This window comes from Geotrypetes seraphini, chromosome 3 (assembly GCF_902459505.1).
Source record: "Geotrypetes seraphini chromosome 3, aGeoSer1.1, whole genome shotgun sequence".
NCBI lineage: Eukaryota > Metazoa > Chordata > Amphibia > Gymnophiona > Dermophiidae > Geotrypetes > Geotrypetes seraphini.
In genome coordinates this window covers 15,116,311-15,137,170 of record NC_047086.1, presented here as the reverse complement: position 1 = coordinate 15,137,170, position 20,860 = coordinate 15,116,311, and the positions used below count along the sequence as shown (strand labels likewise).

Genomic DNA, 20,860 nt, shown 5'->3' with positions numbered 1-20,860 from the left:
TAGAATATTGTGTACAATTCTGGAGATATAATCAGGATAGAGTTGGTCCAGAAGAAGGCATAAAGTGTATGGAAACAGACTTAAAGATCTCAATATATATACTTTAGAGGACAGGAAAGAGAAGGGAGATAGAATAAAGATGTTTAAATACGTACATAGCATAAATGTACATGAAGGAAGTCTCTTTCATTTGAAAGGAAATGTTGGAATTAGGGGGCATAGGATGAAGGTGAAAGGGAATAGATTCAGAAGTAACCTCAGAAAATACTTTTTCACAGAGAAGGCAGTGAATGTGTGGAATGGGCTCCCGGTGGAGGAGACAATAATAATAATAATAATAATTTTATTCTTATATACCGCCATACCGAAAAGTTCTAGGTGTATCTAAATTCAAGAAACATTTCAACAAGTACATTGGATCTCTAAGGGAAAGGAAGGGATAGTAAAAGGCATGGTTAGGCAGACTAGATAGGCCATATGGTATTTATCTGCCTTCATTTTTCTTTGTTTTCTATGTTTGCTCCCCCCAAGTACCTTAGATAGGTCTTCCTTTCCCTATTCACCCACCACCCCATGGAAACCCCCCCCCCTTTTCTTGACCCCCAAATCATCTCAAGTAGGTCTCTTCTCTCTGTCCCTCACAGAATTATATTTCTCTTACCCCACCCCATGTAGGTCTGGTTCTTTCTGAGAACCTCCTCTCCAATTCCCACTGCTCACACTTCTTCCTCCCTCTTCATCCACTGGTGACCATATTACCAGTGTTTCTCCCAGCCCGTGACCAGCAAGAGGAACAGCGCTTGAGAGGCCATCAGTTTCCTCTGCTGCACGTGGTCAAGAATAACCCAAGAATGGCTACTTGGAGATGGGGAGTGGGAGGAGGAATGAAGAAAAACTTTAAAATGCTGGCTAATTTTCCATCCCTAATATCTTGGTGCTCAAGCCAACCAGCAGTTCTGTTATTTTTCTTTCAGCTCAGTGCTGGAATATATTTGCCCAAGGGTCCTCCAAATGTCATTGTGACCATAACATAAAACACAGGAGCAGAAAAATCTCAAGTACAAAGCAGGACGGCAATGTGGCAGCTAACAATGTTTAATGCAGTTTATGATCCAAGATCTTGGTGCAGAACACATGGTCTGCTGTCACTGGGGTTTTGTTATCTATTTCTTATTTATGAACTCTGCTCTATAAGAAAGGATGGGAAAACAAACAACTAGAGATGTAACGGAACAGAATGACATTAAATGAGTGGTTTGACATTTTCTAAACTGGAAATTATGTCCCATCTCTGATCGAAACCCTAAAAGAATGAAGTTCAGTGACAACTGGAGAGGAAATGGCACAAGAGAGGAAATGAAAGAACAACGAAGACTGCAACCAATTAGATGTTTCGTTTCCAGTCAAGACCAAATAAGATAGTCGTCATCATTCCTATACCTGGATGAAATGTTCTTCTGCTTTTTGTTTGTCTTGAACAGAATATGAGAAAGCAAAGTATCAACCGAGAGTTTTGAATATTTTGAAGCTTCAGTCAACAAAATAAAATATTTAAAAAACCAAGAGTGATGCTAGTAACAGGAAAATCTAAGAGAATGTAAAACAATATATAACTAAATGAACTAAAAATTCTACAACCTCTTCACACACACATGGAGTATGAATCAAAGGTATTCTTATCTATTTAAGTAAAATTCAGTGTTTTGTAAAAGCCTTCATACTTCTGTATATTTTCTACATTTTGTTGTCTAAAAAATACAATTATAAATGCATTAAAGCAGGAGTTTGTTTCACCAATCAATAGCACAATAAAAGTGTAGAAGGCAAGAGGTGATTCTTACTATCAGAGTCTTCTGACTGAGGACTGTTTTTGCCTTTGATTCTTCAGTTTTGCTCGGAATCAAGGTGGTTGCTATGCCGTTTACATCAGGCACCCGGAAAGACAACATGAGACGTCACTAGGGACCTGTGGCTCTTTTTGAAAAAGCCGCAGCTACTGCGCATACAGCCACAGGCCGTGACCAAAGGGGCCTGCCCTACGGGGCATGCTAGGCCCTTTAGGAGCCATGAGGAGCCACGAGGAGCCGTGAGAATTAAAGGAAAGCTATAGGAAACCATAAAGGTATTTCCTTTGTTTTATAATGGGTAAACAAAAGGGTAAACATTTCCAAGTTTATTATTAATTAATTTGATATGCCTTATCATATATTTCAAGGTGGTTGAACTAAGAGACTAGTAGTCCTAAGGATCGACATGACTACATCTAATGTAGTTTCTCCACAAGCCCCTATTGTTGATATGTCTTCGGAAGCATCTCTCAGTCCTTCAGATCGTACACCTCCACTCCCTCTTTTTCCTGTTGAATTAGGTCCTGAATTAGGTCCTACTGTTTCTCCACCAGATAATCCAGAACGTCAGATACCCTAAGTAATTTCATATAGTTCTATGCTAAAAGTTTTTACTAAGTTGGTAAATGGGTCTGAAGAACATGGACTGGTTGAGATTCCACAGGAAATTTCTTTAAAAGATTTGGTTGATTAACGTTAAGATGGACGGTTTGTTATAATCAGTCATTAATCAAAATCAGGTTCTCACAGGAAGTTGTTGGGAAATTAGAAAATGTAGACTCTAATGTAAAGATCCTCAATAAATGGTTGTCTGTGGTTGAAACACAGGTCTCAGCCTTGCAAGCTATTTCCACTTCATCAGTTAAAGATTTCCTTAGTTTACATTTAAAATTTCTAATTGTTATTATATTCTTCGAGGTAAAAAGTTTCCTATAGAGCAAGGGGTGGACCAATTGGTTACAACAGAATTTAATCTTACAGGTTTCTTAGAAGATTCTCAAGATGTAATTCAGACTAGGTCTACCCTTTTGATGGTATGCTCCACTGAAAGTGATAAGGCTTTAATTATGAAAACTTCCTCCGCCTTCCACATAAACTACCAGCTAACCTCCCCCTTCTACTTGTATCCCCCCTCTGACCCTATCACGAAACCAACCCTAAACCTCTTCTTCCCTTCTATTCAACACCCTTACTCTGTAATTCCCTTGCATCCACTATATAAGCGTCCCCTGCATCTACTGTGTAATCATCCCCTAAAAGGCAACTTCTTGGCAATGTCCAGCTATCTTATACTGTAAATTGTAACTTCCTGGAAATGTCCAGCTACCTTATACTGTTATTTGTAAATTCCTGGAAATGTCCAGCTATCTTACTCTGTAATCCGCTTAGAACTGCAAGGTACAGGCGGAATAGGAGTCACTAATGTAATGTAATAAGGGCTCCTTTTACGAAGGTGCACTAAGTGTTTTAGCGCACGCACCGGATTAGTGCGCGCTAGCTGAAAATCTACCGCCTGCTCAAAAGGAGGCAGTAGCGGCTAGCGCGGCTTTGTAAAAGGAGCCCTAAAAATGCTGTATTCTGAGGAGCAAAAATTCTTATGTTTCCTGATGTGACCAAGGTGACACAGCTTAGACAGAAAACCTTTTTGGCATTAAGGCCTAGGGTGTTGGCTTTGGGTGCCACATATTTTTTTTAATTTCCCTGTAAATGTTTGTTGTAGTTTCAAGATAAAGATTTTCTTTTTTGGGATCCATTACAATTGGAGCAATTTCTTAAAGTACATGAAGGAAGAAGTCCTCCAAACACAAAAACAGTCAAGGTTAACTAAATGAAACACGCTGGGGTTTTTTTGAAAAATTAAATCCCAATGATTTTCCTAGATATTTACTATAATGTATTTTGATATTATCTCTCTAGATGTGGGCTTGATGGAATATCAAATTATTCTTGAAATGGTTTTCTTTTTTGTAATTATTTCTTTTTGTATTTCTATATCCTGTATTCTTTGTCGAATGTAAATTATAAATATGAATAATAGAAATTAAAGCGTAGAAGGCCGCAGACAGAACAACAAAGTGGAGTTGCATTCACAGGGAAGCAACTTAATTTCACAACTTGACACAGCAAATGCCTATGTCAGGTGTCCAAAAGTCACTTCCAAAGATCTTCTATCATACATGCATAAAGGCAAATACTGAATAGCTGAATGCAGTTTCCCAAGTCGCACACCAAAAACGAAATATTAGGTTCTTACCTTTGCTGATCATCTTTCTTGTAAATCCACACTTTATTCCGGGACCAATGGGTTATTTTCGTCTACCCTCCAGGACTTTGTAGGAAGCCTGGTGTGATATCTAGTGTGGAATTCAGGTCCAAATCTCAGCCTGCCTGACTGACACTGTCGCTTGGAGGTTTTACCACCATCTAAAACTGAATATGGCTAAAACCGAACTCCTTATCCTTCCACCTAAACCACCTCCCGCCATTCTCTATTTCTATGGATAACATTCTCATCCTCCCTCAAGGTCATCTTTGACTCCTCTTTCTCCATCTTCGCTCAGATCTAACAAACCGCTAAAACCTGTTGCTTCTTCCTCTATAATATTACCAAAACCCAACCTCTCCTCTCTGAACACACTACCAAAACCCTTATCCATGCTCTCATCATCTCTCAGACTACTACAATGTACTTCTCTCAGGTCTTTCGCTCATCCATCTCTCTCCCCTTCAATCCATTCAAAATGCTGCTGTGTGACTCAGATTCTATGAGAGCCACCTTGCTCACATTACTCCTCTCCTCAAGTCACTTCATTGGCTCTCCATCCATTTCTGAATACAGTACAAACTCCTCTTACTAACTTACATGTGCATTCACTCTGTAGCCCTTTAATATCTCTCCTCACTTATCTCCCCCTATGCTCCCTCCCATGAATGCTGTTCATCGATAAGTCTCTCTTATCTGTACCCTTCTCCTCTACCGTCAATTCCAGACTCTGTCCCTTCTTTCTTGTTGTGCCATATGCCTGGAGCAGGCTGCCAGAGTCAATATGTCATGTTCCGTCTCTAGAAGTATTCAAATCCAAGCTAAACAATCAGTTTTTTTGAAGTTGCTTTCAACTCTTCCCACTCACTTTCAGATACCTTACCCATTGTATCATTCCTTCTGCCAGAAACTCCCCAACCCTTAGATGTCCTATCTGTCTGTCCAACTTAGATTTTAAGCTCTTCCGAGCTGGGACAATCTATTGAATGTTAAATGTACAGTACCGCGTATACCTTTCAGTGCTATAGAAATGATAAATACTAGTAGTAGTAGTAGCAACAACAATGTTCTTATAAATATTACCAAAATTCAACAAATGAAATAAAAACCATCTAAACATAAGAGAGTCAGGGATAAGTGCTTCATTGCTCAAAGCTTTATGAGCTTTAAGAACTTTGAATTTCACCTACCATGAAATTGGAAGTCAATGAAGCTCCTTCAGTAGTGGGGAGATTTGCCTATTTGGCAATCCAAACATGCGAGCTACAGCATTTTAAGCAATTTAAAGGAGTCTAAGCATGTTAATTTTGGGAGTTCCAAATATAAAGAATTAAAATAATCTAATAGAGGCATTAATAAAAGTTTGAACTACAGACCTGAAATTAGCAAACGTTAGATAATCTTTCAGTCTTCATAATAATCTGAGTTTTAAAAAATATGTTGAATTACAACCTTGACCTGTGCTCTTAGTGACTCCCAAATATTTTAATTCAGTGACAATGGGAATCAATGTCATCTATTGTTAGTTCAAATGGAATGACAGCATTGGAAGGGCTATCTGATAACCACAAAATCTGCGGTTTCATCCTGTTCGACTTAAATCTGTTTGCTTGCATCCAAGTGTGGATTAATTTTAAACACACGGATAAATGTTGAACGGAACCTTTAAAAGAGGTCTTAATAGGAAATAATATCATCAACATAAGATTTAAATTGAAGACCAAAATAGTACCGATTTCACTTATTATTCTAAACAGATGTTGAAAAGAATTGCTGCTAAAGCAAAGCCCTGAGGTACTGCAGTTGACATCTCTCTCCAATCAGATTTATGAAGACCTTGACGAAAACTGAACCAACACTATTTGGCAGAGGATGTGGTAAGAGCAGATAGCGTATCTGGTTTTAAGAAAGGTTTGGACAAGTTCCTGGAGGAAAAGTCCATAGTCTGTTACTGAGAAAGACAAGGGGGAAGCCATTGCTTGCCTTGTATTGGTAGCATGGAGTATTGCTACACCTTGGGTTTTGGCCAGGTACTAGAGACCTGGATTGGCCACCATGAGTACGGGCTACTGGCCTTGATTGGCCATTGATCTGACCAAGTAAGGCTATTCTTATGCTCTTACGTGAGCCAAGTATAGAACAATCAGGCCATTGTATCATCACTGATGAGGTTGGCTCTGAGGCACTGTGGAATGAGGCATTATGACATCACAATCTCAGCTCTGGAATGTTGCTATCATTGCTATTGTTTGAGATGCTGGAATGTTGATTCTCCTTGGGTTTTGGAATGCCCACGATGAGAACGGGCTACTGGGCTTGATGGACCATTGGTTTGACCCAGTAAGGCTATTCTTATGTTCTTAAGTGAGCCAAGTATATGACAATTAAACCACTGTAACATCACTGATGAGGTTGGCTCTGAGGCATTATGACATCACAATCTCAGCTCTGGAATGTTGCTCTCATTGGGGTTCCGGAATCTTGCTATTCTTTGAGATGCTGGAATGTTGCTACTCCTTGAGTTTTGGCCAGGTACTAGTGACCTGGATTGGCCACCGTGAGAACGGGCTACTGGGCTTGATGGACCATTGGTCTGACCCAGGGAGGCTATTCTTATGATCTTAAGTTCTTATTCATGTACTTTATATAACATCCTATACACTAGGTTTTAGAGTGATTCACATTCAATAAAAGCTGCTCACAGTTAAATAACACAATTAAACACTAATACAACAAATTCAATAACATGACGACGTGTACCAAAAAGCTGCTTTAATATCTAAACAAAGCATGAAAACTTGGGCTCCACAATAAAAAACAGCCCGTTCTGAGATAACAAACCCCCTGTTTTACAAAGGCGTGCTATGCATTTTAGCGCGCGCTAAATATACCCGCGCACTAACGTGTGCATAGACTAACTTGCACGCGTTAACGTTTAGTGCGTGGTTAGCGCGTGCTAAAATGCTTAGCGCACCTTTGTAAAACGAGAACAAAGTCTCTGTAGAACGTTTTGGCCGAAAACCAAACTGTGCAGAATAAAGATTATTTTAATGGAGCCCCCAAAAAATCCTGTAGTTGTAACAACGATGAGCATTGGAGCTGTTACCACCGCAGCCGGTGCTAAAAACTGCGCTGCGGTTTTGTAAAAGGGGGGGGGGAGAGGGTTAATTAAGCTTAATTAGTGCTGATAATTGCTGGATTATTATAAATTTATTATACCTTGGTCCAGTGTTTTTCAACCTTTTTTGGGCAAAGGCACACTTGTTTCATGAAAAAAATCACGAGGCACACCACCATTAGAAAATGTTAAAAAATTTAACTCTCTGCCTATATTGACTATATATAAAGTAATTCTCTTGAATAGGAATCAAATAAACACAAAGAAAGTATTTTATAATTACTTTATTACGAAATAAAAATTATAAAATACTTTATTCAGTGCGAAACCTGGGCCTGTTTGGCTGAACACAAAGCTGATATTCTGGCTGGAATCGAAGAAAGACAGTAGCTCTTCGTCAACAGCTCTCAGTCTCTCTCTGTATTTGGTTTTTATAGCATACAAAAATAGACAAATATACCCTCCATCCTTTTTATTAAACCACAATAGCAGTTTTTAGCGCAGGGAGCTGCGCTGAATGCCCAGCGCTGCTCTTGACACTCGTAGGCTCCCTGCGCTAAAAACCACTATTGCGGTTTAGTAAAAGGTGACCATATTGTAAAATATAGACAGCAGATATAAATTCAGAACTGTGCATAGTAAGTGAAGGGAAGTTTTCATCTCTGGGAATTTACCCAGTTAACTACTAAGTTATTTGGGCAAATTCCTTTGAAAACTGTGGTAATACTGCCTCCACTTTGCTAAATTTAAAATAAAATCATTTTTCCTACCTTGTCTGGTGATTTCTTCTTCTGACTGTGCATCCAATCTTTCTTCCCTTCTATCAGCCTGTATGCTTTCTCTCCTCCACACCTCATTCCCTCCCCCAACTTTTTCTTCCTCTCTCCCTGACCTTTCTTTCTTTTTTTCTGTTTCTCTTCTTTCCTTCTGTTTCCCTGTCTGCCCCCTTTCTTTCTTTCTCCCTGCCGTTCCCCAAGCCACTGCCACTGCTGCTGCCATCGGGGAACAGGACCCACCAATGGATAACAGGCCCCAAAGCCGACGCCGACGCATGCTCTCCCTGACGTCAATTCTGCAATCGGAGAGGAAGTTCCGCCCAGCCAGGCAGCGATTGGCTGGCCCGAACTTCCTCTCCGACTGCAGAAATGACGTCGGGGAGAAGAAGACTTATCGGCTCGTTAGATTAGATCGCCAAGACAAAGTGAGTCCTGGGTGATCGACTCACTTTGCCTTGGCGAGCTACTGGCGCCCCTGCCTCGGGCCCCCTGTCAGCTCCGGGCCCGGCGGCCCTGCGGCACACCAGGCAACATCTCGCGGCACACAAGTGTGCCGCGGAACAGCGGTTGAAAAACACTGCCTTGGTCTACCAAAATAAGTGATACATGCATTACAAATTGCACAAAATGCTGCACCTCAAACTATTGTTTGAACCTCTAAATATGAGCATGTCTTACCGATTTTGCGTAGTCTGCATTGGTTGCCCGTTGCACAGCGCATTGAGTTTAAGACTTTGGGTTTGATATTTAAAGTTTTGATCGCTCAAAGTTCAGTAGTTTTAAACATTTTGTTTTGCTGTTATCAACCAAAGAGGGCTTTGCATTCTGAGAATCAAATGAATCTTTAATTACAGTCGTTGAATTTGACAAAATCAGTGAGACTGCATCAGTCTATGATGTCACTTCAGGGAGCTGTGTTATGGAATTCATTGCCTGCTGAAATTAAGCAATCCTCAATTATGATGCAATTTAGAAAAGGAGTGAAAACTATACTGTTTGAGAGAGTATATAAGTAAGTTACTTTGTGTATTAAAGGCAGTTTTTATCTTACTGTATTTTTGTTACAGAAATTGAGTTTATGACAGGTGAAAGTAAATTGTATAAAGTTTTTCCTTCTTAAGAACATAAGAATAGCCTTACTGGGTCAGACCAATGGTCCATCAAGCCCAGTAGCCCGTTCTCACGGTAGCCAATCCAGATGACTAGTAGCAACATTTCATACTACCAATCCAGGGCAAGCAGTGGCTTCCCCCATGTCTTTCTCAATAACACACTATGGACTTTTCCTCCAGGAACTTGTCCAAATCTTTCTTAAAACCAGCTATGCTGTCCGCTCTTACCACAATTCTTTCTTGTTTTGTTCAGCCACTTTCAAAGTATCTGAAAACCAAGGAGCAAAATGAGACCCATTGGATTTAATATCTTTCCTTGGGGTTATTTCATCAAATACTGTATCTGGCGCTGGATGACAAATTGAGGCGTTTCTTCTGTCTGTTGAGCCTGAATGAAACTCAGAACTATATTGTCTAGAATTTACTTTAGTTTAATTTTTAATCTTCTCGTTTTCCTGTTATTGATATCTATAAATTTAGATTGTTAGTTTAAATATTCTATTTTTCCTTATAATGTAACTATAATACTCAGTGATAATACTTGGAATGCGCTCCCGAGAGAGGTGGTGGAGAGGAAAACGGAGACGGAGTTCAAAGAAGCATGGGATGAACACAGAAGATCTAGAATCAGAAAATAATATTAAATATTGAATTAAGGCCAGTACTGGGCAGACTTGCACGGTCTGTGTCTGTATATGGCCGTTTGGTGGAGGATGGGCTGGGGAGGGCTTCAAGGCTGGGAGGGTGTAGATGGGCTGGAGTAGGTTTTAACGGAGATTTTGGCAGTTGGACCCCAAGCACAGTACCGGGTAAAGCTTTGGATTCTTGCCCAGAAATAGCTAAGAAGAAAAATTTTAAAAATTTAAATTGAATCAGGTTGGGCAAATTGGATGGACCATTCGGGTCTTTATCTGCCGTCATCCACTATGTTACTAACTCAGTTTCTTGGATCTTGAGGACTTTTTTTTTTCTTTGCCTTCAATGTTCTTTTCCTCCCTCTTATTATACATCTCTGTAATATTAGTGCTGTTTTCTCTTGTATGCTTAATTAGATTGTGAGTCTGTTCGGGACAGGGAAAGTAGCTCAATGTCTATATTTAGTATCGTAAGCCACTTAATACCTATGTTCAATCGGTATATCAAATGCATTAAATCCAATCCAACACAGGCAGATACAGACAAAACCAAGTATCGACAGGATCAGATACCGAAAGAAGATCCAAGTCATTCAAAAGAAGCATCCGCTTACTTTTTATTTATGAAATATCAATTTTACCTTTAGATTTACGTCGAGGCATGTCACTAGCTTTGTGCATCTTAGTGCTGGATATATTCTTGTCTCCTTTAATATATTGCACCTGGAGAAGATGTTGGCACTAACATCATCTTGTGATCGGACCACAGTGCCTTGGTCTGATCATGTTTATTTTTTTGTTTCAATAAATTTTTAGTGAGTAATATTTTTCCATCTTAGCATAATTCACCCCTCCCCCCTTATACAGGGACATTTCTTACAAACAATACAACAACAGAATGTACAAAAAATGTCCCCTACCTATTTCTTTGGTCTTATCATATTTTGAATTTTTCCACTATTTCTCAAAGATTGGGCAGAAAAATTAAAAATCTTTGGCCCATGGTGCAAACCAAGCAAAATTGTCAGGAGTTAGAGTGTAAAATAGCTTTTTCTCGTAACAGAAATTTAAAAGATCTATTACGCCCTTCTGATGTGTGGTCAAGTTGAGTGGTGGAGAGGAGGGGACTGTTCCGCTGTAACCAATGCACTGCGTGCTCTCTGATTTGTGAGGGAGATCAAATGTGTATTCCCGGAAGGAGGATTTGGAAGATGACTTGCAGTGCCACATGTGAGACGATTGGGGTGGTATATACTATTGTATGCCCATGTGGCTTGTGTTATATTGGCCACACGGCGCAGAGCCTGAAGACCAGGCTCTTTGAACATCGGTCGAACATCGCCCATAAACGACAAATAGATGTATTAACCCGTCACTGTGTGGATAAACAACATTCTTTTGAGGAGTTCACATGCTTTTTGTTGGATCATATCCCAGTGACGTCACGGAGGGGTGAAGTGAAGACTAAATTATATTAGAGTGAACAGAGGTCGATTTTCTTTTTGGACACAATCTGGCCCAAGGGGCTGAACCAGAAAGTGGAATGGTGTGCGTTTTATTGATTATTGTTTTTTTTTGTTTGTTTGTTTTTTTAATTTGAATGATCTCCAGCGGAAATGATGTCATGGAACCCGGAGTCTTTAATCCAGGAGCCATTTTGTTGCCAGTGCTGGATGGAGTTGGAAGGAAAGAGAGCTTGTTATGGAATTTCCCTGATGCAGCCACTGGTTGGCAAAACAAGAGCCTTGTTAGAAATACAGCTGCTTATCTTCACTTGACTGCTGGTGGTGTATTGACTGAAACATCGTGATAGTGGTTGGAGTAATGGATCATCAGTGAAGCTAAGTACAGTTTTTTGGTTCTCTTCTATTTCTTGTTCCCTGTGCACAGTGGTGGGATGTTTCCCTGTTTTTGAAAATTACATTTTGATTGTAGTGGAGTTTTTTGCCCATGATACAGAATAAGAACGGCTTAAAAACGCATTGGGTTGCCGTCTGTATATTATTGATGGTTGAGGCTTTTTCTCCACTTTTGAGTAAATGGTTTTCAGCGGGTGCATCCACCACTCTGGCAAATAACATTTTTCTTAGATTTTTGAATTAATTGTTATTTTGATTTTTGTTCTTGAGAGACATTTAAATACCTATGAGGCATAAATGTGCATGAGATGAATCTCTTTTAATTTGTAAGGAAGCTCCGAAATGAGAGGGCGTAGGATGAAGTTATGAGGTGATAAGCTTAGGAGTTATCTAAGGAAATACTTTTTTAATGGAAAGGGTGGTAGATGCATGGAATAATCTCCCAGTAGAGATGGTGGAGACAAAGACTCTCTGAGTTTAAGAAAGCATAGGACAGGCACAGGGGATCTCTTACGGAGAGGAGGAGATAGTGGATGATGTGGATGGGCAGACAGGATGGGTCATTTGGCCTTTATCTGTCATCATGTTTCTATCATATTTAAGTGGTTCTTATACCAAAATAAATACTTGCATTACCAAACTGAAAATAGGTTATAAAATAAAATAAATAATCATGAGATGTTGCCATTGACTATTCCAATAGAAGAAAATGAAACTGACTTGAAAAAATCCATCCAAAGTTTTAGGAATTATTCTGTATTCCACACTGTCCTTTCAACCTCATTTACTTATTAAAAAAATTTTTTTTTTTAACGATTGAGGTCTATTTTGCTCTTACTTTCATGGGAATCATTTTAGGACTTTAATGCAAAGTCTGGTTTCATCACAGATGGATTGCACCAACGTATTGGTATAATAGCTAAATTACAGAACCGACTTCAGCTTTTCCAGAAAACAGCAGCTCACCTCTTTTTCAAACTACAGAAATTCAATCATGTCACCTTTGATAGTGGAATTGCATCGGCTTCTTTTAAATGCTTGTATTTTGTTTAAGTCTTCCTCTTTCATATTTCACACCAGTACATCTTACTGAGCAGATCTCCATTTCAAATGGACAGAGAATACAGTTTTCCGGTGGATTACCCGTCATTCAAAGGGATTCGTGTCAAATTGTTCTGGAATGGCTTACCACCAGCCTTGGGAACGCTTATCTCCTACACCTCTTTCTGTAAAGCACTGAAAACCTACTTAGTTCAAGTTTATTATAAATTTCTTATGCCGCCCAATCAACCTTCTAGGCAGTGTACAAAATCGTAACAACATAGCGCTCCATTTACTAAGGTGCACTAGCAGTTTTAGCGTGCGCTAAACACTAACGCCTCCATGGAGCTTGCGTTAGTATTTTTCATTTAGTGCATGGTTTGTGCGCGCTAAAAACGCTAGCGCACTTTAGTAAAAGGAGCCCATAGTTTGGTAAAAATACAAATTTAAGATGACAGGGCATCACCAGGAATAACAATGACATTCGAAGACATTTAAAACAAAGACAAACGGGAACAAAGGGTAAGAGGTAAAAGGTGAAAGAAAACATTTAGGGAAAAAAACAATAGGAGGAAACTAGAATAAAATATTATGTATTCCTATATTATTCTAATTGTCATGTTTCCATTATCATGGATAATCTTTGCTCTGTTTTAATAATATCTGATTTTTGTTACTTTGGACCTATTTAGGGATACAGCAGGTTATAAATATCCAATTAGATTAGATGGAGTGTTATTAGAAAATTTAAATATTCAAGCTTAGTGGTTTCTCCCTGATATAGTCTAATAGTTTGGGGGGGTTATTTATTTATTTATTTATTTTTTGATTCATCATGAATTAATCTTTATAATTGAAACATCTGATATAAATTAAAATTTAAAAAATGCACACAGGAGAGTGATAAAGATCAGGGTATAGACTTCAGGTCAGGATACTTTAAAGAGCTCAAGGATGTCTTCATTGCACCACCTACATTCTGTACAGAAAGAAAGGACCATAACCCTACCACAAAAGGTTCAGAAAATGGAAAATTACTAAGCACATTTGTTAATAAATACATGAAACTAATTAAGAAAACAAATAACCCCATCTCACTACCACACAAATTGTTTAATTTTATTAATCTGAAGAAACCCTGAAAATCTATTATAAACCTACCGTTCTGTGACCATTTTGGCATGCCACGTGCAATGCTGTCTGTCCCATGGCATCTTCCACATCCACGTTGCTTACATGTTGGACAAGATCATGAAGTAATTCCGTCCGGCCATTGACAGCCAGCCAGTGGATCTAAAAAAAAAAAAAAGAGAACCAGCATTGTGATGATGTCAGGCCGTCCTGATCCTGTATCCTCAGTGCTCTGGGTTTAGTACCCTCTGTGGGCCAGTCACCACTTTCAAGGGTCTCACACACAGCAGAACCACAATGAAACCTTCCAAAATCAAAAAGCTTTAATGTTTCTTAAAACATTACATTAGTGATTTCTATTCCGCCGTTACCTTGCAGTTTAAGGCGTATTACATAAGGATATATCTGGCCATTTCCAGAGGAATTAGAGAATAGAGAGGTTGGTTCAAAGAGATGAGGTGGTTCTTGTGGCGTTAGATTGTTTTAGAGAATAGTAATAGTGTTAGGCTGATTTCAAGGAATTGTTGGGTAGCATTGTTTTTGGGGGGTTTTTTAATAGTATGCTTTTTTATTTCTTTTCTGAATGTTCTGTAGTCTGGGGTCGTTATCAGCAAAGTGGAAAGTTGGTGGTCCAATCTCACTGCCTGTGTGGCCAGGAGGCCACCGTACAGTTTTTTCCGTTTGACTTCTCTGATTGGAGGATATGTGAATGGAGAGTGGGTTCTCCTTTGTCTGGTTGAGGTGGTTTGGATTAGGCGGTTGTTCAGGTATGTTGGGCTGTTGCCGTTCATAGTTTTAAATAGTAGACAGTAGAATTTGAATTGTACTCTTGCTTGTATTAGTAGCCATTGTGAGTGGAGGTACGCCTCGGTGATGTGGTCGTGTTTCCATAGTGAGTAGATGAGTCTCAGAGCTGTGTGTTGGACTGTTTGTAGTTGTTTAATCATGGTTGCGGGGCAGGGCAGATAGAGAATGTTGCAATAGTCTAGAACAGTGGTCCCCAACCCTGTCCTGGAGGACCACCAGCCAGTCAGATTTTCAGGATAGCACTAATGAATATACATGGAGCAGATTTGCATGCCTGTCACCTCCACTATATGCAAATCTCTCTCATGCATATTCACTAGGGCTATCCTGAAAACCTTACTGGCTGGTGGTCCTCCAGGACAGAGTTGGGGACCACTGGTCTAGAAGACTCAGCACTAGGGCCTGGACTAAGATCCGGAATTGTGTTTCGTCGAAGAAATTTTTCCTATAAGATCCATTATTCAACTTTCCACAGTTTTAAGGAGCAACATGTATTGCTGGAACCTAACCTCTATCCCATAGAGACATGATATTCAGTCCCGTGTTTTGTTATTCATTATTTTGTAGTTCGTGAACATTTTCGGGAACCATACTGCCATGAATAAGAACAGACTGTATAGAATTCTAGCGGTCCAGGAGAAAACTGAAGTCTTTGTAGGTTGCAAGACCTTTCAAAAGATCAATTAAAAGGATGCTGGAGTCCAAGGACTTTCCAAACCATCAAAAAAAAAAAACCAAGAGGTCTCAAAAGCTCATAGAGTACATCTTCTGTGTTAGTCCTTAAAAGACAGTAAATCGGGGAGTTTGCTACCTTGCCGTTCCTGGGACACCCGGAGGAGACTTTGTCCTGCTGCCCTGAGTCTCCCGCAGCGGCGGTTGAGTATTGTGTTGGCTGCATCGGGCAGGCACCTGCAGAGACGGACCCCCTGATGTCATCGGGTCCGTCTCCACAAATTACTTTAAATTCCATATCGCTGCCGTGGTTGCGGCCGCAGGGCGCGGCCCCTTGGGAACCCCTTGGAGCAACGCGGAGCCGAGGAGCAGGAAATAAGGAAATCAGGTTGTATAAATACTAGCTAGACTATGGGGAAGAGGAAGATTAAACCTAGGAGCTCAAAACCTGCGTTATCTGGTCCCATGGACAGGCATTTGACATTTTCTATGAACAATCCTCCACAAACTTTATCGGATATGACATCTCCCATATCGGGGGCATCATTGAGTCCCCTCGAAAGAACTCCCCCCCATCATCCAGTATCAGGTGATAGCAGGAAAGATATTCCTGCTATTTCCACTGAATATGTGGTGCCCTCTACTCAGACAAGTAAACTAGCTTACACTGAGATACCTAAACAACTTGATTTTTCAAGTGTAGTAGAGGATCAACCACTGGCAGTGGTAGCACAGGATATTACCCTTAAAGATTTGTGGTTAGGTATATCTAGAGTTGAAGGGATTCTCAGAGAAACAGTGAAACGAACGTTAGACTTTTCACAATCTATGTCTCAAAAATTTGAAAATATGGACTCTAATTTGAATTGTTTGGATAAAAGATTAAATGTGGTTGAAACACAATGTAATACACTTCAAGCTATCTCAGTATCTGCCGTTAAGGATTCTACGGTGTTACACTTAAAAATGGAAATGATGGAAAATGTTTATAGAGCGAGAAATCTCCACTTGGTTAATTTCCCAGTAACTCATCTATTGTCTCCTGAAATTTTGTTAAGGAAATATTTTAAAGAAATACTGGGATTACCCAATGCAGAAACTTTTCCAATAAATAATTATTATTATGTTCCGCAAAAGAAAATACAATCCGCCCAGGAGGTGGACCACCTGGTTACTAATGAAATAAATCTGACAGAGTTCTTAGAGGATAGTCAGGATGTGATCCAGAGTAGGTCCAATCTGGTAGTAACGTGCATGAGTGAGATAGACAAAATGTTAATAATGAAAACTTACTTTAAAAATAGGCTGACAAAATTTTGTGGAGATTTGGTTCGGATTTTTCCTGATGTATCAAGAGCTACGCAATTTAGAAGGAAAGAATTTCTAAAATTAAAACCAAGGGTCTTAGCTCTTGATGCATCATACTATTTAAAATTTCCATGTAAATGTCTTGTTAAACTACAAGACATTGAATATGTTTTTTGGGATCCTATTCAATTGCAACAATTCTTATTAGTTCGAGAACAGAAATAAGCTTTATTTTCAACGTGTTTCATAACTGAGAATTAGGAGGAGGTAAGAATCCCAGATAATATGGAAGGGTCTAGATTCATGTGGATGAATCAAGTACCACTTCTTAGTTTTCTTTTTATTCTTTTTTTGTAATTTGATTGGTGGCATGTCTTCTCACTTGTTGTGGGCTTTGAAAGGAATTTTGTTTATATGTATAATTACTGTTAATTATGTTAAGATCCTTTTTTTCCTTGTATCATCTGATATTGTAACTATCAAATCTGCATAAATAAATAAATAAATAAAAGACAGTAAATCCACAAAGATAATTTCTGTTTTAATGGCCAAAGTTATCTGCAAAACAGATTGTACTTACAGCAGTTAGTCCTTCATTATTACAGATGTTGACATCTGCACTGTATTCCAGTAACTTGCTCATGCATTTCTTCTGCCTGTGTTAAAGCAAGAGTATCAAACATTTGTTAGGATTAAAACTCTTCAAAAACAAGTTCCTAGCAGGCTCAGTTTTCATTTACACCTCTATCTAAGCTTTTATTCAATAGAGAATTATCTTTTAGGTACACTTTTTGTGACAATATTACCTGGGTTGGCATTAGTTCAAATCTCACAGGTATTGAAGAATTCTGGGCTCTCAAGTATACCTACTTAACATCAGCCAGCCCACACAGTTGGTTCAATTATTCTGTCCACATTGGTAAGAATACATCCTAGCAGCCAGACAGAGGATAATCATCTGCAGGATTTTTCCTTATTCAGGGCAGTCTTTATGTCTTCTTTCTCTGTAGTCTACCATTATTGTTAAAAGAACATGCAAATGATCCCCTCTTAGGCTCTCTTTAGCAGTCACTTTTCCAAAGCCTACCCACAAGACTCAGCAACAGTCCAAATGTCTAGCAATTCCACTATTGTCTGAATATCGTGTCTCCTATGTCTCACACCACAGCTCTACAAAGTGCCCACATTTCTACTAGTTATTACAGCAGTGTCTCTCAAACCTTTTTAGCTATGGCATACTAAACAGAGTAAATGTTTTTCACGGCATATTATAATTGAAGTTATAAAATTGCAAAACAACCAAAAATTACATTTGAGAACTACCGTTTATACTTGAACATAGGATGAGATTTTGGGGCCAAAAAAAATGGCCCAAAAATGGGGGTCTCGTCCTATATTTGGGTCATCAACCCAACCCCCCTCCCGGACGATACAGCAGGCCGGAACAGGAGGGATGCCTTCTGTCTCCTGTCCTGGCCGACTAACTTTTTTTTTTTTTTAAACCACCCCACCGTGCTTGAGGAATTATCTATCAAGCCCATGTATCAGCCCTGATAAAGAAATCTTTCTTCTTGCTGCAGAAAACAAATATACTTGGATAAAAGAAATCTCTGGAGGTCATGTGATGCAGCTTGCCTAACAGGACGCAAGAGAGAAGAGCTCCGCTCCCACTCTGGCAAAATCAGCTTTTTTTCCTACCAATTTTACTTTTTTGACCTCCCTCCTTACCTCCCAAGCAGTGGCAAATTTTTGCTTCTTCCTGGTGGCGAACGGGCAACTGAGCGGTGGTGGGTATGACCAATAAAGCAGCAAGACCGGCCCGAGAGAAATTCCAATTCCCCTCCACCAAGACGGTGGCGGAACCCGCTTCTTTTACTATCCCGGCGGGGGACTGGATGCAGGAGATAACCCGCTCTGTCACGGCTGCTTTGGCTTCTTCTGACAAGCCACGGGGTTCAGCTGGGAGGCCCTAGAGTGGCTTGTGTTGGTATTTTTCAGTCTGTTTTCTTCCTTTTCAGGGGGGGCTATGGCTGAACTCAAAGTGACCATGTTTAATGTGGATGGTATTAAGTCCCCAGTTAAGAGATCTAGAGTTCTGTCCAGTCTTCACAAGAAACCCATCTCTCTGGCTGGAACATGCCAAACATAAACAAAGCTGGATGGGGGAGGTGTTCTCTTCGATTTTCGTGGGTCGACAGAGGGGGGTGGCCATTCTCCTACATAAGAGTCTCCCCTTTCATCTCCATAAACAAATTCAAGATAAAGAGGGTCGATTTGTAATGGTCCTGGGAAAGCTTTGGGGTAACTTTTTATGCTCCCAATGTTTACTGTCATAAATGTTTTTCTTCTGTTCTGGCCCACATCTCTCAGCACCCTATCATTGGGTCTCGGGTGAATCACAGGGTGGACTGTAAACTGCCCCGGGCGTGCACCAGGGATCATGACAATCGGGGGATGGGCTTTCTTGCTCAGCACTTGGACTTGGTCAATGTCTGGCGCACCCTGATGATACTGACTTCACCTTTTACTCCCATGCTCACAAGGTGTATGCTCGGTTGGACTACATCCTCCTGGACAAGCGTCTCTTCTCCATGGCCACTCATTCTGAGATTTACGAGAGCATAATTTCTGACTATGCACCGGTGGGACTCCGGTTGAGCATAGCCCTCACGGGTCAGACCTCCTCTTAGAAATTACCCCCTCATTTGTATCAGGATCCAGAATTCCGTACTTTCTTGAGTGCGCGCTGGGTCGACTATCACCTTATGAATGATACGCCTGACCTGGGTGCTGTCGCTTTTTGATTTGCCTCTAAGGCGGTACTCCGCGGGCACATTATAGCTTACATTGCTGGACAACGGAAGAAAAGGGAGGGGGAGCTTCTGCGGCTGTCTGGGAGGCTTCACAAACTTCGGCGGTGCCATATTAATACATTGTTGGAAGCGGATCGTGTGGAGCTGCGGGAGGTTCGGTATCAACTTGAGGAGCTCCTTAACAAACGCATGGAACATTCCCTATACTATCAGAGGTATCAGCTTTATCGATGGGGAAGCTGCTGGCTAACCTGGTTTGCCTGCACAAAAAATGACAGATTATTACCTCCATTAAGGACCCCAGGGGTGTCCGTCATGTGGGGGAGCGTAACATAGCTTCGCAATTTGTCCTATACCATGTTTCAAGTTCAAGTTTATTTATTCTTAATGAATCGCCTATTTAAATTGCTAAGCGATGTACAACATAATAAAATATACAAATAAAATTTGATGTTAACATACAAAATAACTTTTGTTATGAGTTAAAACTTACAAGAATTGTGTGGGTAAGTGGGGAGAAAGTTACAATGTTTAGATAGAAGAGAAAGAAAAACATAAAAGGAAAGAACAAAAAAAGGGGGGGTAATTTTAGCTGCTTAAGTAAAAATTAATAATTAGTATGCTAGGAATCGTAAGCATCTTTAAAGAGAAATGTTTTTAAGGTTTTTTTTAAATAAGGTTAAATCTTTTAATTCTCTAATATATTGGGGTAAAAGATTCCATGATTGGGGGGCCATAACTGAAAACATGTCGTGCCGTCTAATTCCTATAACTTTCATTGAGGGAACAGAGAGAAGATTGTGAGAAGTCGAGCGGAGAGATTGTGTCGTGCTGTAAGGGATTAACCACCTGTTGATAAATTGTGGTTCATTGAAACTCAAGGCTTTAAAAACTAAAAACAGTAATTTAAAAGTAATACGGTGGCTTACCGGAAGCCAATGGGATTTAATCAACAGGGGGGTAACATGATCATATTTTTTCGCATTGTAGATCAGTTTCACGGCGGTATTTTGAATTAATTGCAGCCTTCTTTTTTCTTTTTGAATAATGTTAAGAAGGAGAGAGTTACAATAATCTATTCTGGATATTATTAGAGAATGAATTAGAATATTAATAGATTTAGGCTCTAGGAATTTGGCAAGTGAGCAAATTAAACGCAATTTATAAAAACATGTTTTGACAATATTGCTAACATGGTCATGATAGGTAAGTTTATCATCGATTAAGACGCCTAAAATTTTTATAGTGGTAACCAGTTCTCATTCGGTGTTATTGATGGAAATTGGAGAGCTTAATGCTGTATCTCTTTTCCAAGAAAAAAGCATTGATTTCGTTTTTTTGAGGTTTAATGCCAATTTATTTGTGTTGAGACAGTTTTTTATTATTACAAGTTTATTGTTGATAGCTGCAATGTCTTCTTTGTTTTCAGGATCTAATGGATGGATGAGTTGAATGTCGTCAGCGTATGCAAATGTTGT

At 39.7% G+C, this 20,860-nt stretch overlaps 1 protein-coding gene across 4 annotated transcripts in view; it reads right to left on the bottom strand.

The window, feature by feature from the left end:
• The window catches only part of HACE1 (HECT domain and ankyrin repeat containing E3 ubiquitin protein ligase 1), a 293,187-nt gene that overhangs the window by 224,269 nt on the left and 48,058 nt on the right, over positions 1-20,860 (bottom strand). For all 4 annotated transcript variants that reach the window (XM_033937256.1, XM_033937255.1, XM_033937257.1 and 1 more), the window contains 2 exons: positions 17,150-17,225; positions 13,813-13,944 (listed from right to left, as the gene is read on the bottom strand). In XM_033937256.1, the coding sequence (XP_033793147.1) occupies positions 13,813-13,944; positions 17,150-17,225 (208 nt within the window). The remainder of the gene's footprint in view (positions 1-13,812; positions 13,945-17,149; positions 17,226-20,860) is intronic.